General features: G+C 30.0%; 1 protein-coding gene across 1 annotated transcript; it reads left to right on the top strand.

Annotated features, from left to right (window-relative positions):
• The first annotated feature begins 13097 nt into the window (after positions 1–13097).
• LOC131647585 (F-box protein PP2-A13-like) lies at positions 13098–15872 on the top strand. The gene is made up of 3 exons (XM_058917465.1): positions 13098–13639; positions 13862–13980; positions 15039–15872. Exons 1-3 carry the CDS (start codon positions 13319–13321, stop codon positions 15457–15459), a joined length of 861 nt encoding a protein of 286 aa, XP_058773448.1. The 5' UTR covers positions 13098–13318; the 3' UTR covers positions 15460–15872.
• The last annotated feature ends 1112 nt before the right edge of the window (positions 15873–16984 follow it).

Raw genomic sequence — 16984 nt, 5'->3', positions numbered from 1 at the left:
TGTTGAGAAACTTTCCATAATTTTTTAGAGTCAATTTTTATTTGTGAGTGCATTTTCTCTTTTCTTTCTCAATAGTAATATATATGGGTTTTTTAGTGTTGAGGAACTTTTCGTAATTTTTTAGAGTCAATTTTTATTTGTGAGTGCATTTCTCTTTTCTTTCTCAAGAGTACCAGAGTGATTGTAGTTCCTTGAATAAAGCTTCTACTCTTCCGCGTAATAATTTATTTTCTCGCCAGCTTCTGCTTTATCAGGTATCCTTCTTACCTCAAGGTTTTCATAACTTCCGCATTTTCTTTATCTTAACCAACATGAGTGATAGTCTCGTTAGCTTGACTAGCCATTCTGAGAGTGATGAGTCTCCCGTAGTTAGGGCATGAGTATCTTTTGATGCAAACTCTTCCCCTTTAATTCCTAATCAACTAGTCCATGAGATCATATCTATAATTGATGAATTTGATTCGAAAAGGCTCTCTGGGATCTCCGGATGAAGGAGATTCCTCTAGAAATTTTTCTTTTGACACTCCATTTTCTAATGACAACACAGAAGATACTCACACCTTTCATGCCCATTTCGTTCTAATTACTGGGGCCTTTAACTTTGTCCGCCTTGCTGACTCCACAAATACAAGCTGCTATTCTAAGGAGGGAGTATGCTAGAGATATTAAATAAACTCAAGGTTTTCAAAATATTAAATATGTCTTTCATTGTCTTTAAATTCCTTCCTTGTCACTTTATTTTTTTGTCTTTTAAATTAAATATGTATAATTAACTCATTTATTTCAAGTTAATTAGCCATTTAAATATTTTGAGGCAATATTTTATTTTTCAAACTTGGATCTAATTTAGTTTTTTTTTTAAATTATCTTACTTGTATTAGAGTTTACCTATTATCTTGTTTAGACTCCCACACTTGCACTAATTAAACATTTATTTCATTTTATTTTATAGATTTGATAGACTTTTTCTTAGATTAAAAATTGGACTAAGTACTCTCTTTATGTCGAAGTTTTATTTTGGTCTCATAATTTTAAAATTACATTAATAGTCCCTTAAACAAATTGAACTATGTTAGTGCTTTTTCATTCATTTTGTTAATAAAGTCAATAAATAAGGCTATGTGGTACTGACATGTGGCACTGACGTGGAATATTTGGTACATACATGTTATTTTTGTCATGGTATATGCAACATAATTTGAACCAACTTTTGTGTCTTGATTTAACAACGAAAAAAGCTGGCCACTTACAAATTTTGAATGTTATTTTCATTTCTTCATCATGGAAACTTTAAAAAGAAAAAAAAAAACTTAATCACCTTGTTTTTAAATCCATAAATCCATCGAGACAAAATTTATGAAATTCATAGAAAAATATTAATTCTTGAGAAAATGTTATTTTTTAGCATAACACAAAAAAAAAATCCAACAAAATATTGATCTTTCCGAGCTTCAAGGTTTTAAACCCTATCAATTTCAAATTCATAAGCTAATTATTGTATCACGAAGAAACTCCTGTGAATCTTCCTTTGTTTTGATCAAGCGAGATAATAAATCTTCACCTTTTGTGGAATCCTTTTTGGATTTCGTTATTGGTTGTATGATCTCATCAGAAAACCCATGAACACTTGTGATTGATTGTTTCAATATCGTATATGTTTCCATATTGAGAATATTTTCATTCTTCATGAGAATGGAAAAAGACATGTGAACTTTCTAAAATTTAACACAAGGCAATGTCTTCAAAAGCTCGCATGAAGGAAAAATCTAAATTGTCGGTATAGTTATGCAATTGTCTGAAATCTTTGAAAATTAGTTAAATTAAATAAACAAAGAAAAAATCTAAATCTTTTATTTCTCTCACCATACTCTCTCTCACCTCTTTCTCCCCACCTTCTTTCACACCTCTCCTTGACACTATTGTCACTACCATTTTCAACAACCACCTGCTTATCATTTCTAATGATATAATGAATATTCAACAAATTTCTAGGTTATGATGTAGTCTCTGTTAATGTTTACAAGTGTACTAGTATTCTACAATTTCTAGGCTATTATCGTGATTCCCAACAAATCTTTTCTTTTTTTTTTGAAAGAGCAAAAGCAATATATTAATAAAACAGAGACATAAGAGATGCCAAATACACACAAGGCCCTAGTCCAAATGATCATGACAGTAGGAGTCCCACTCTCCTGTACCATATTTTACAATTGACCTTCAACCTGCAACTACAACTGATACTAACAGCAATAACCACCCACAAATTGGATATTGAAAGAGATACAGAAAACAAAAAAAGCCCATAACTACCCGACACCGAAACTACGATAACAAAACCTCGAGACACGTATGAACTCCTGGACATATAGCACACGACAGCATCCTATGCACAGCCACTGCACTCCACACCCAGAAACGACCTCGCCATCTGGAGCCAAGGGCTGACTTGACAAAATTCAGGCTGCTGAAAAATTCTGTCTTGACAGAAATCGGTATATTTAAGGAAGACGTACTGCTGCAAATCAGAATTCGACACCCGATGCCGAAAGCCACTACAACTCAGAACACACCAGATTACTCATTCGTCAATTATGCCAAAACACGCCTTAGGATTTTTGCACCACGCGGCTATATCATCTGCAATATACTTTGATTTGATTTTGAGCCATCTCCACGCCATAATCTTCGACTCTTCAAACAATTTTTCCATTTGTATTTCCTCGCGACGAAACACTTTGTTATTCCTGCCTCTCCAAATGCACCACACACAAGCAGCCCAAAGAACTCTCATTTTCATAATTAAGTTTCTATGTGATCCGAGAAGTCCTTCAAACTGTACAAGGTGTTGCCATCCTTCATTATGTAGATTTGTAGTCACTCCTAGCCAGTTGCACATGAGCATCCACAAACCTGCAATTTTAGGACACTCAAAAAATAAATGAGATACCGATTCCTCTCTCCCGCACTCCCCGGCGCATCCTAGTTGGCTGTTAGATAACACTCCCCTTTTGAGTAGATTATCTTTGGTAGGGATTCTATTTTGTAGCACTCTCCACACCAAACACGATACGTTTGATGGTATCGCCTTGTTCCATATTTTGCACCATGGAAGACTACGCGCTTGATGATCTTCCTGCTCCAAGCTTTTGTACACCTCTTTCACCGAATATTCCCTGGTTGTTGCCCACCTACCTATATCCAAATTACGTATATCTCTCCACCAGATTGACGCACCATTTAAACTCGGACTTAAGACACCGTTACACATACCGTACCTATTAGCTAGTGCATCAAACCAAATCCCATTCCTCTCGTTAATCACTTTCCACTCCCATTTTCCCAATAAAGCGGAATTGAACTTCCTAAGGTTCCTAATCCCCAGACCACCGTTTTCAATCGGTCTACACACCAGCTCCCATTTAACCCAAGAAATTTTCCTCTCATCCTCGCTGCCCCCCCAAAGAAACTGTGAAAAAATAGACTCAAGTTTTGAGATAATACATGAAGGAGCCTTGAAAAAGGAGAGATAGTAAACCGGAACTGCAGACAGAACAGATTTTAATAATACAACCCGACCACCAATGGACAAATTTTTGTTCTTCCACTTGCTTAGCCTTGATTTCACAATATTAATCACATGGTTCCAAGAATCTTTCCGATTAGGATTTGCTCCAATTGGAAGCCCGAGGTACGAAAATGGAACAGCTCCTACCTTACACTGTAAAATCCTTGCCGCCTCTACAATCCAGTTTTGTGGTATGTTAATCCCGGCAATTGAGCTTTTTTGGAAGTTTACTTTCAGCCCTGACATCGATTCGAACAGCAGCAGAATCGCCTTTATAGTTCGAATATTGGTCCAACTTTTCTCACTAATGATCATTGTGTCGTCTGCGTATTGAAGGTGAGAGAATCGTTTTTCTCCAACATCAAATTTGTATCCATAGAACCTCCCAGTATCTACAGCTTTCTTCATTAATTGGCTAAAACCTTCCGCTACAATTAGAAAAAGGAATGGAGCTAGCGGATCTCCTTGTCTCAACCCGCGGCCCATCTTAAATTCCTTGGTAGGACTTCCATTTACAAGCACTGAAACTGATGCTGTCCTTAGACATTCTAATATCCACCTCCGCCATTTCTCATGAAATCCCATATTCTCCATTACTATTAATAAGAAATTCCAGTCAACCGAGTCATATGCTTTCTCGAAGTCTGCTTTAAACAAGATTACTTCTTTCTTCTTTCTCCTCGCCTCATCCACTATCTCGTTTGCCACTAACACCCCGTCAAGAATCTGCCTACCTGAGATGAACGCTGCTTGAGATTCTGAGATAACTGAATTAATCACTGCCTTCACTCTCACCTCTAGTTGCTTCACTTTTTTCTCATTTCCTGTCTCAGAATCTCCTTTTCTTTTCTTCTTCATCTTCTCACCTCATCTTTATTATTTCTCTCATCTTCTTTCACAACCATTTTCATTTATTCCAATAAAAGATAGTTGTTCTCAACGGCGGAGCCAGAAATTGTACGGAGCCTGGACAAAAAATTTATTCTGTTTTATTAATTTTACAATTTATTTCTACTAATTTTGTCTTTGATTTGGTCTAAAAATTTTGCTCTTGATTTGTCCAAAAATTTTACACCCTATTTTTATTAATTTTGTCTAAAAATTACTAATTTTTCTTTGATGTTGTCTAAAAATTAACTATTAATTTGAAGAGTATACAACGAAAGGAGGGGTTGAGTCCGGACGAATGTCCGGGCTCGCTGGGTTATAGCTCCGCCCATGGTTGCTCTATTTAATTATTAAAGTTGTTGTTGTACTACTGTTTTTTCTTCATATTAATGGTTGTTGTTCTTATTTTGATGGGATCTCTATTGATTGTTTTAGTTTCTTCTAGAATTTTTTCTTCTCAAGAGTTCAAAATCTAGATCAATTTTAAACCGTTTGAAACCACCCAGTCAAACCGAAACCCGATTAAACCGTAATCTGACTTAACCGAGAGCTAGAACGGACGAAAATGATCTATGTTTTTCCAACCGTGGTTTTCTTCGGACGAGTAATTTATGATCCGAATCCGACCCATCCGACTGATGTCCAGCCCTAATAAAATCTAAAAAGTACCAAACATATTGATGCCACACAATACGAACATGGATGTCAATATGGGCTACCCGTCCCTAAACGGGTCGGCCCTAGCGGATCCTGGGCTTTTCAGGGCTGGGCCAGAAATGTCCTGTATAATATGGGCTCGAGATTTACTACCTGAGCATGATCCTAGATGGGCTTCGAGCTACCCGGCCCTAGATGGGCATTTTTATTTAAAAAATTAAAATAAAAACTCCATAATATTTATTATAAATAAAATTAAAAATTATGTTATTTTAAACATAATATATTTTTAAGTACTATATCATCTCTTATAAATACTATAATGTGTTTCTAAATGCAATATATGTCTAAATTGTATAAAATAATACTTGAATATTTATTATAAGAGAAAAACTTATATAATATGATGAAAAAACGTTGATTATATTAATATATAATATTTAAAAAAAAGAAAGATTGAATAAAATAGAGATAAAATTTAGTGAAGTGAGAAAAACCAATATGTTATTTTGGAGTAAGATAATATAACTATTAATATATTTTTTTAAAATTTATAATTATGCAGGTCTGATGGGCTACCCACGGCCCATATGGGCTAGCCCTAATGGATAGCGGACTTTTCAAGAATGGGCTAAAAAAACCCTAAAAATATGGGCTCTAATTTTAAGGCTCAAACTCTATAATTTTTTGAACCTGGCGGACCGGCTCATATAAACTAATCCATTTTGACAGCTCTAGATGCCACTCAGACATTGTTAACAATGTTTGAAAAAAAGAATAAAAATAACTAACATAATTAAGTATCTATAATTAAGAGATCTTGGTTATTTTTAAAATTATGAAACCAAAATAAATCCTAGGTATATCATGCACGACTAACAAGAGTATTTAGCCTAATAATGATCATACTTAATAGACGATGAATGCTAAGTGGCATTGTTATTCTTTCATATGTTTATCATGCAGTAATAAATAATATCAAAACGTGAAAAATATGAAACCAATAAATATACCTTAGTTCTTAAAATTTAACACTATGCAAGATACTAATGTTTATATGAAGGGATAACTTCTTTTTGCTATTGAGATCGACAACGCGATTGCATCTTTGAAAGCATAAAATACTTGGATGTCATTTTGAGATGGTCCAATTAGTCATCGATTTTAATTAGAGATTGGAAGATATTGTTTCATTTTGAACCCACAAAGTATTTTTCATGCAATAAAAGATGAAGTGAGAATGCGAAGAACCTAAAAGTGAGAAAATGATCGGTGAAAACTAACGTGAAACTGTGAAAATCAATAAATAAGAAATATTACAAATAGAAGAAATTAAAGCTTATTATTTTTTTCTTCTTTTTAAAAGAAGTTGTCTTATAATTATTATTTTTAAACAATAAAGCTTTAAAGTAAAAAATAAATTTATAAATTAAAATTTAAAAATAGAAGGAAATAAAAAATTTATTTGTTTGACCTTTATTTTTAATATGAAAAATATTTAATAGACACAAAAAATCAATTTAATATAATATTTTTATATTTTTAAGTGTTATGATTTTTTTTACTTTTTAGAGATATAGTAATCTAATTTTATTTGATTTATTCATACAATTTTGTTATCAAAATTATATTAATGATTGAATTATTCAAATCACTCTAAGAATTCTTTAATTCCACTACTAACTTTGTAACTATATAAATTTAATATTAAGAAAAGAAAAGTGATATTAGGAGAATGAACTTAAGTTGTATTTTTGTTCAACTTTTTTAAAGTTATGTTTTTTTCTTCTTTATTATAATGTATAAATTTTCTTCTGCGTGTAATAATTATAATATTGTAATATGTGATTATAATTTTAAAAAAATTAAAACTAGTTTCATTTTTTTTAATAATTTGGCATATTATTATTTACAATTATAATATTTTGGCATATTATATAACACACATGTAAATTACCACTAATTTTTTTTATTTTAAAAGGTTCAAAAAACTCTCAATTAATTCATTCTATTTTAATGAAATGCTGATGGTTGTCAAGTTTTTATTTAACACTTTTTCTCTACTTTTTACTGTTTCACTAACTATCTCATTCTTCTTTTAAATTAAATTTATTTTTTCTTTATTTTTTTTCTTTTTATTTCATTATTTTATTTTTTTCTACTATGAATTATTAATTTATTTTTGTTTTTCCAAATGTATCAATAGTGAAAATGAAAAAGTATAAAACACATGAAAAAGTAGAAAAATAAATAAAAGAATACGAATGAAAACAAACAACTATTTTTCACTTTTTATAACTATTAATTTATTTATTTTTCCAAGATCTATCAAAAACTTAAATAAATAAAAAAGCATATAAATAAATTAAAAAAACAAAACAAAAATGAGTACAAACAAAAGAAATAATTTTTAAAAAATTTCAAAATTAAAATATAGATATATCTAACTCTTTTTTTTTAAAATATGTTATTGTTTTTATTATATTTGTAAAAGAAAGACATATTTTCTTTTTATTTTTAAAAAATAATTATAATAATATACAATCAAATAAATAAATATATATATATATATATATATATATTAAATTAATAATAATATAAATTATTTTTTATACTTTTTATGCATATTAAAATTATTTATAATATATGAATATGTATAACTATAGTATATAAATATTATACTAATTGTTGACCTTTATTTTTGTTTTTACAACATATTTGATCAATTATATTTATTTATTATTATTAAAAATACTAGTTGATTTATTTTAAAATTTTAATAAAATTATGAATTTATTTTATCAAATTCGATAATACTCAATATGCACATAACTAAATTTTTATCTTGCGGATCATTATTAACAGAAAATTTTTTAATTAACAATTATCTTTATTTGACCCACAACATTCTTTTTTTTAAATGTCAAAATATCATATTTTTTATGTCAAAATTTTTCTTTTTCTCACGATTTATTATCATGAAAATATCTATTTTTTATAATTAATAATTATCTTTCTTTGAGATACAATTTTTTTTATTTCATAAACCATTTTTTTATTTTTGTATAATTATTTAATATAATTAAATGTATATTATTTTTTATCATCTTACAATCAATTAATTTATTTTAAATTTATATATAATATATACCATATTAAATAAGTTTATCTACGAGAACACGGATAATTTGCTAGTATTATAATACAACATTTGGAAAATACTAGTACACAATTTTCTTTAACTTAAGTCAAATTCAAAAAAATGTCTAAGCAAACTTTACCGAGTATTGCCAAAAAAGTATTTAAAGAAACCCTCTAAAACTGTTTCTGAGATTTTTAAAATACATAATCTATGGCGCAAACAGTTTTGACAATCGACATAACATTTGGTTGATGTGCTTTTGTGCAACATTTGACACATGTTGATAAGAACGTGTTGAAAGACAGAACAAGTGTTGAAATGAATGTTGCATTATTTGATTTGTTCTATTCAGCTTTTTTGCTTTGAGTTTGAGAAATTAATCTTATCCATATTAGTCTCAATATTATTTGCTTATTCAGCACTTATGCCGACTCACTGCCACGTATATTAATTGTTCCCACATTCTCATGTTCTCACAACTTGTGGCTATAAAAAAAGGACAATAAAATAAGAAAATTGAAAAAGTAATGATACTTGTAAAATTATTGATCTTTCAAGTTCAACTAGTAATATTTAAACTGAAAAGTAATTAAAGGAGAAAGAGACGTTGGGCCACAGTTTCACTATTCAATATACTAGTAATAGATTCTGTTTATGATATAGAAAAACAAACACAATCGTTACGACCGACTTGAGTGCATAGAGCACTGACTTTTTTGGGAGATAATGGTTGTTTGGTCCATGTAAGATATAGTAGTTTTTAACTTAGATTGAATTTGATCCTACCATATATTTCCTCTGTCCCAAATTATAAGAGAAAATTACTTTTTAGATTCATTGAATAATTAATGTATTTGGTCTATATAAAGACCAGATACATTAATTCTTCAATGAATCTAAAAAGTGATTTTCTCTTATAATTTAGGACGGAGGGAGTAGATCGTAAGATGATGTCTACTTCCACTATAAATATGTCAATTTATATTTTTTAAGGGAAATTAAATATATTAACAAAGAAAGAAAATTATGTTACAATTATTTTGTTTTTGAATTAGAATGGATGTATATTTATTGATGAATGTAGGGCGGCCAACATTTTTGTGGTTATCCTGTCAATTTATGATTAAGGAGGTTAGGTCATCTCTAGATGACTGTCTTTGACTGTCTCTTAAGAATGGTTGACTGAGTTTGTTTTCTTTAGTTTTTTTTATTTTGGGGTTGACGTCCGTCTCCAACGATCCTCCAAAATTCAGCTAATCGTGTATTCGAATGGGATGCTGAAGACTATCCTCAGAGATTTCGCTAGAGTAGTCTCGACCTGGACTACTCTAAAACCATTGTTGTGTAGGAGGTTAGGTTTCCTAAGAGCTTCTCCCACTATTCCCTTAACAATCACTATGGGTAGAGTCTGGGTGTTTAACCTGCTAAGACACGCTAATGAAGATGCGTTGGACGGTATTCTCTCTTGAAGTTACCACAAACTTGGGGCACCTTCCTCCTGCCTGATTTTTCTTATTAAGTACGAGAGATATGTTATTCCGCAAGGACAAGCTATCGAATTATTGAAGGTGAATGGATCTCCACCATGATAGGTACTCAAATGAGATTGATTGAGGTTTTATTGCCAGGCTATGTCGAGTCAATTTTTTTTTACAGAAAATCCACCGTCTATGAGGTATCTCATAGGTATTTTGCCAATGATGGAGACTGCAAAAACCACGCCCAGCTTCGCACTTTAGGCTCTACATGTCTTCTCGCTTCTAGAACATCCCAATGCGACTCGATCCTTATTTCGCGCCTTATTGTCATTGGTTTCTTGGAAGAGGCGCTCTGATAACGGATAACCACCAGATTTTATGGTGTTATGGACCTCAACCGTGATGATCAAATGTGACGTAATAAAATCGGAATATCTCACAGATTTCCTCATAAAGATTGTGTTTGTTGTTGTCTTCTTACTCAGTTCCGATAGAGATCTGACATTGGATTGAAGATGATCTACTCGTGGAATTTCAGGGGAATTAAGAGTCAATTGCCACAGACGGCGCCATTGTTTTCTTCTGGAACCAAAATTGATGTATATTGATGGCGAATGATCATGAACTGGTGGTGTTGATCTCCGATACGGTGACGCGGAGTAGACCTGCAAGGTTAGCACTCTAACACCCACGCCAGTTCAGAATTCAAGACGAGTCTAGTAAAAGGTGGAAATTGTAATAGTATACCTTGAATTTCATGTGTGATGGATTTTATATGTTGGGTCGTTTGTGAAAAAACTCTATTGATAGGGAATGAACTCAGAAACTCCAACTAGTTCTCTAATAAATGCTTATTTATTTGCTTGGTCCTTTTATTTTATTTTTACCAATCATATGTTTTAATAAATAATGTGCTTAAGAAAAGGGATGCAAAGTTGGAGAAAAGAGGGCGTGGAAAGAATATAAAGGTCCAACAGTTATTCAATGTCCAAACCGACCAAGGAAGCTAAATAAATATGCATTTAATGATTAAATCTAATAGACTAATCGATTAAGCGCATTTAAAATTAAAAGTTTGCGTCATATAATTGATTAACCTTAATGGACTACTAGATTAGACAATCCTAAAACTGTCGCCGCCATCAATTAATTAATCAGAATTGATTGCAATCATGCCCTAATTGTTTAAAAGCCCATTTAATCAATTACATTCGGTATATTAATAGATAAATTTGTTCTCCTCTCTTCTTATCCCATCTCATATTTTCTCTTCATTTTACTTGCTATCTAACTTTCTATTCTTATGAGTTTTATGAGTTTTTCATGAAAATTATTATCATCTTCACTATTGGCACCAAAGAGAGTTAGAACTTCTGCAAGCACCTCTATTCCTGCTTACTTCTCCAATAATTTTTCATCGCAAGATCAAGAAAACAGATTAAATGTAGATTTTGTTTCAAAGAATCTCATTTTCTCAAGAGTTTCCTCTTGAGAGTTTCACTATAGATGTGAGCTCTTCATGTTATGCCCATGAACCTTCTTACAACCAAACAAAGATTTTAACTAGCTAATTTCACGATCCAAACAAGAGATTTCAATAGGTTAATCTCCAAACCAAATAAGAGATTTTACACAGGTTAATCTCCAAACCAAACAAGAGATTTTACACGGGTTAATCTCCGAACCAAATTAGATATTTTACATGGACATATCTCCAAATCAAGCAAAGCTTTTCACTGGTTGAGCTTAAGAATCAAACGGAGATTTTAACTAGTTAATCTCAAAAATTAAACAACAACCTCTATTAAAGATATTACTCAAGATACAACACTATTTTAATGAAGTATAGGATGAGCACAACAAGAGTACAACAACAAATTTCACATATATTTTTTACTTTCTCGACACTAAGACAACTTCGGTGAATAATAAAAAATAGTGAAGAAAATAGTAGAAAGTGAGATAGAATGATTTAAAATTTGAATTTTGGAGTAAAATGAAATAAGGAGAAGCCTTCTATTTATAGGAAAAGGAGTGGCACAAAAAGGAAATGACCCATGACATTTTTAATGTTCTAATCGATTAGCCCTAGCTATTAATCGATTAGACAAGCCAAATATGGGAGGCTTTTGAATTATGTCATCATTAAAAGATTAAGGATTTCCTTAATATATTTGGACGCATTACAAATGATTTAATTGATTAACCATAATTTGTATAGATTAACTAGTGTATAGATTAACTAATGTGAAAAAGCACTTGTAATTGATTAAACAAGTCAGCAATCAAGTAAGGATGTGTATAAGGAGTTTTCTTAGGAGTTTTTATCAAAAAAGAAAGGATTCACAACATTTGTGCATGTGTATGTGTTTGTGTGTGTGAGTTGTCTTAGTATCTCAAAAACTACTTTTATACATTTACATTAAACTAATCACATAGACACGTATTAAGCATAAAACCATACAAACCTTCACACTTTCTCTCTTACATATCTTTGAAGCTTCGAATTCTCTTTCTTAATTAAACATTGATTTATCACTTTTTATGGAACTTGACTCTTCTAATGATGAGATTTGAGATAACTTTTTTGATCATACGACATCATCAAAGGTTGCTGGACAAACATCGCGAAAGACTTCACTGAATGTTGATTGACTTTTATCATGATCTCACGAAAAATATCATGATCATTGAAATTTGTTGATAGGTAAAGACTTCTCATAATGCAGTTTGACATAAGGTGTTGTCATCATCAAAACCAACAAAATTATCAAATAATAAAAATAAATAAAATAATATAATATATAAATAGAGATAATATAGGAAAAATACAAATAATTATATAAAAAATTTATATATATATATATATATATATATATATATATATATATATATATATATATATATATATATATATATATATATATATATATATATATATATATATATATATATATATATATATATATATATATATATATATATATATATATATATATAACCTTAAATCTAGAATATTTGAACATAAGACATAAATGTGTCATATTTATTTAAAATTATTTGTTGAATAAATTAAAAATTACTTAAATATTGTAAAAAAAATATTCTTAATTGCAATTAGCATTATTCTATAAAATAAATAAAAAAACTACATCAATCCAACTTTTATATATATCCACAAGAACTTTCTTTTTTAGAAGAAGAAAAAAAAGAAAGAAATACATCATGTATACGTGGAGGAAATGAAATTAAAGGGCCCATAATATCCACAAATGAGCCATTAGAATAAATATATATAATACCATAAAATAATTATTACCTCACAAAAACCATATATTATATTCCATGCACACTCATGTACACGTCCACTTCGATTACTAATTCTTTTTTGGTTGGAAACTTCCCACAAAACCTTTTCCCACAAGATCCCCACCACACTTGTTTGTGTCTTTCTTTAAAGCCAAAACATGTTCTTTGTTTTGTGCCATAACACAACTACCTTTTATTGAACCACCTTCTCTCTAACAATTTCTCTCCTTAAACTTTCATCTCATAATTCTTCAAATTCTTATAATTTTTTTCATTGATATGGGGGCTGGTATTTCTACAATTAATGAAGATCATGATGGATATTTTTCTTCTTCCAAGACTTGTCTTGATGATATTCCAGAAAGTTGCATCTCTTCCATTATGATGAAGATGGATCCTCAAGAGATTTGTAAATTGGCTAGAGTTAATAAAACTTTTCATAGAGCTTCCTCTGATGATTATGTATGGGAATCTAAGTTGCCACAAAGCTATAAGTTTCTAGTCAACAAAATTATTGGGGAAGAAAAAGTTTGTTCCATGACCAAGAAAAAGATCTATGCTAAACTATCTCAACCCAATTTATTTGATGAGGGCACAAAAGTAAGTTACTCAAAACTCTTGATTAGTAGTGGATCTGAGATATCAAATTTTATTTATTGCTTTTGTTTTTTGATATTACAATTTTATTGATAATTTGGATTATATTATTTTTTTATTATAATTTAAAAAAATTAATATTGCAGATATAATTGCAGTTGAATTATTATTTTTATAATATTGTTTTGAAAAGTATTAATTTGTTTGTTTATGGTTATTATTTAGGAAGTTTGGTTGGATAGATGTAGTGGACAAGTTTGTTTGTTGATTTCATCAAAATCTTTGAAGATAACTGGGATTGAGGATAGAAGATATTGGAATTATATCCCTACTGGGGAATCAAGGTGAGGGTTGGTGCAAATACTTTTTTATATTACTTTGTTTGATAGTATGAAAGAAAAATTAAATAATGAAAAATAGATAAAAAATATATAAATAAATATAAACAATATTATATTTTAATGGAAAGAAAATTAAAAATAATAAAACATAGTTTATTTTAATTTTATTTTGTTTTGACATTAATATATGTTATGTTTTTCTTTAAATTATTGTGTATGAAGCAAATTACAATTAAAATATCAATTTATATAATGACTTTTTAAAAAAATATAGAATAAGAGAGATTTTCCATCATTCAAAAAAATTTATGTTTTCATTGATACATATCTTCACTATTTCTTTTGAGAATATATAATTTAACAAAATTAAAATGGTTTTTTTTGTTGCTCATCATGGTTTTTTTATTTGAAATTTATTAGCTCTTCAATTATATATAAATAAATATATTATATATTAATTAAAAAATACTATTAAGTAATTTTCTTTTGAGGAAAATTAATATTCTTGGCACATAGCAAAAATATATGTGGCACTCTAACTTTTTAATATTAAAATTCTTGACAACTTGCTTTACCTATTTTTTTCCTCTAGCTTAGTCAGCATTCATATATTAAATGTAATTAAAGAAAAAAGGAACAAAAAGTGCAAGCAACTTGCAAATAGAAAATGTTACATTAGTTAAAAAGTCTTCTGTGTATTCAATTAAATATTATTAAAAGTCTATTGCCAACTAGTTTATCCTAGTCAGCCATTCCTATCTACAAGATAATAAAAGAACAAAAGTGCAATCAAGTAGCTCATTGAAAATGACCTATTTTTAGGTAAAAGTGCTCATAAATATTAGTTAAACCATTAACTAAAAAAAATCACTTTTTTTAAAAAGTTAAATAATAAATTTATTTTTGTCGGTAAACAAAGTGGTAACAATCGATAGAAACTCATACATAATTACGAGTATCATAATTTAAATTCTGATGATGACGTTCAACATAATAATATCATTTTTGTCAATTGAATTAAAATTTACAGATTAATAATAAAGTGTTTAATGAACATGCAGGTTTAAAAGTGTTGCATATCTTCAACAAATGTGGTGGGTGGAAGCATCAGGGGAACTAGAATTTGAGTTTCCAAAAGGGAATTATAGTTTATTTTTCAAACTTCAATTGGGAAAGCCCATAAAGAGATTGGGCCGAAGAGTATGCAATCTTGAACAAGTACATGGTTGGAACACAAAGCCCATTAGGTTTCAACTATCGACATCCGACGGTCAAAATTCGCTCTCGCAGTGCTATTTGAATGGGCCAGGGGAATGGGCCTATTACCATGCTGGAGACTTTGTCATTGAGAAGCCCAATGGGCCCATTAATATTAAATTTTCTTTGGCCCAAATTGATTGCACACACACCAAAGGTGGTCTTTGCATAGATGGGGCAGTGATTTGTCCTAAGGAGTTAGCACATAAGTTGAAACAATTTTAGCTTATTCATACTCAATAGTGTTTTTTTTAATTAAGCATTTTTGTAAAAGAAAATGTAAATTTTTGTGCAATTTTTTTTTAATGTTTTCGGATTAAATATCATTGGGGAAAGGATTGTTGAAGAAAAAAATGTTGGATTTTGAGATCAAATAACCTTGGATCTTCTGTGATGATTGCCCCTACTTTTGTGTAGGTGTGAGTGTTCTTTTTTTCTAATGTGTATTTTAAGGAATTAGGATAGTGAAAAATAGTGCCTAATTGTTGAAGGTGTAAATGTTGTAGAGAATGATTTGTTGTAATAGTTTTGAGTCTTTGTTGGCATCAAATGTTATGATGATCTGCTCCTGTGCATATATGATGAAAAGGGTTCCCTTGTTAAATGTTAAAAATAGTTGTCTTATATTATCATCTTTTTACATCTTTCCAAAATAAATAAAAAATTGTATTTTTTAAACATAAATTATCAATTAAATTAGTTAAAAAATTAAGTGTGACTAATCCATAAAAATTCATTTTTTTTAAATGTTAAAAATAATTGTGGTATATTATCATTTTCGTTTGTATTATTCTCTTTCATTACCATTGTCTTGACTAACATTGTGTCGGACCGTTGATCCATTCACTGAATCCCACATTAGAACTATCATTCTTAAAATAACAATTTTATTTTCAACACTTAGCATTAAGGAAGTTTCAACCAATGTACAAACAATAAAGAATTTGATCATTCGTAGAGGATGCAATCTAGAGAAAACCACCTAAGGACTCTATAGACTAGGGGAAAATCGTCTAAATACACTGTTGGTCAGGGGAAAATCCCTCCAAATCTCAGTCAATCTGGAGAAAATCACTTCAAGGCTCGGTAAATCGTTCTAAGAGTTGATTAATCTGGGGCAAGTCGCTTCAAGCATCTGAATATTGGGGCAAGTTGTCTCAAGATCATATCATGACAAAACTGCTTCAAAACTCGTATTGAGGTGAATCTCTTCAAAGAACCGAAAGACTGGGGCAAGATAGGCTACAGAGACACAGGAAGTCCTCTCCATACACTTAAGCTGCCCAAAAAAACTCTATTGGACATCAATAACTGTTGAGTTCGAAATGAGTATTAGAAAATCATGCTAGTACAACATCCTACCACCTTTAGACAAGAAGCCTTGTTTAAAAAAAAAAAAACCTTCTTAATCTTAACATTCCAAATTGCTTCATTGCAGATGACAAACCCCTTTGTGGGACTGACACCTTCCACCATTTGTCTTGTAGGAAGGGATTTTTAATTTTTTTAAAAAAATCAAAAAAATTAATATATTGAAAATTAAATTTTAAAAGATGGTAATTAGGAAATAAATTTTCAGAAAAGTGATATGCAAGTCAAAGACTCCTATTAAAGCTATGTAATTCATTTATTTAATAAAGAGTGTTAGGTTAATAAACTAAACTGATGGAAATACAGAGGTATAAACCACTTTGTCATGTCTCGAGTAATTCCATCTCTGGCATTGTTAAAAAAAAAAAAAATTTGCTCC

The sequence above is a fragment of the Vicia villosa genome, linkage group LG2 (assembly GCF_029867415.1).
Source record: "Vicia villosa cultivar HV-30 ecotype Madison, WI linkage group LG2, Vvil1.0, whole genome shotgun sequence".
Classification (NCBI taxonomy): Eukaryota; Viridiplantae; Streptophyta; class Magnoliopsida; order Fabales; family Fabaceae; genus Vicia; species Vicia villosa.
This window is presented reverse-complemented; position numbering and strand designations above follow the sequence as displayed.

Excerpts from the sequence above, each read along its gene's own strand:
- LOC131647585 (XM_058917465.1), top strand. The coding sequence starts at position 13,319 with ATGGGGGCTGGTATTTCTACAATTAATGAAGATCATGATGGATATTTT. Across the intron at positions 13,640-13,861 it reads TATTTGATGAGGGCACAAAA|GAAGTTTGGTTGGATAGATG; the intron begins GTAAGTTACTCA and ends GTTATTATTTAG. Across the intron at positions 13,981-15,038 it reads ATCCCTACTGGGGAATCAAG|GTTTAAAAGTGTTGCATATC; the intron begins GTGAGGGTTGGT and ends ATGAACATGCAG.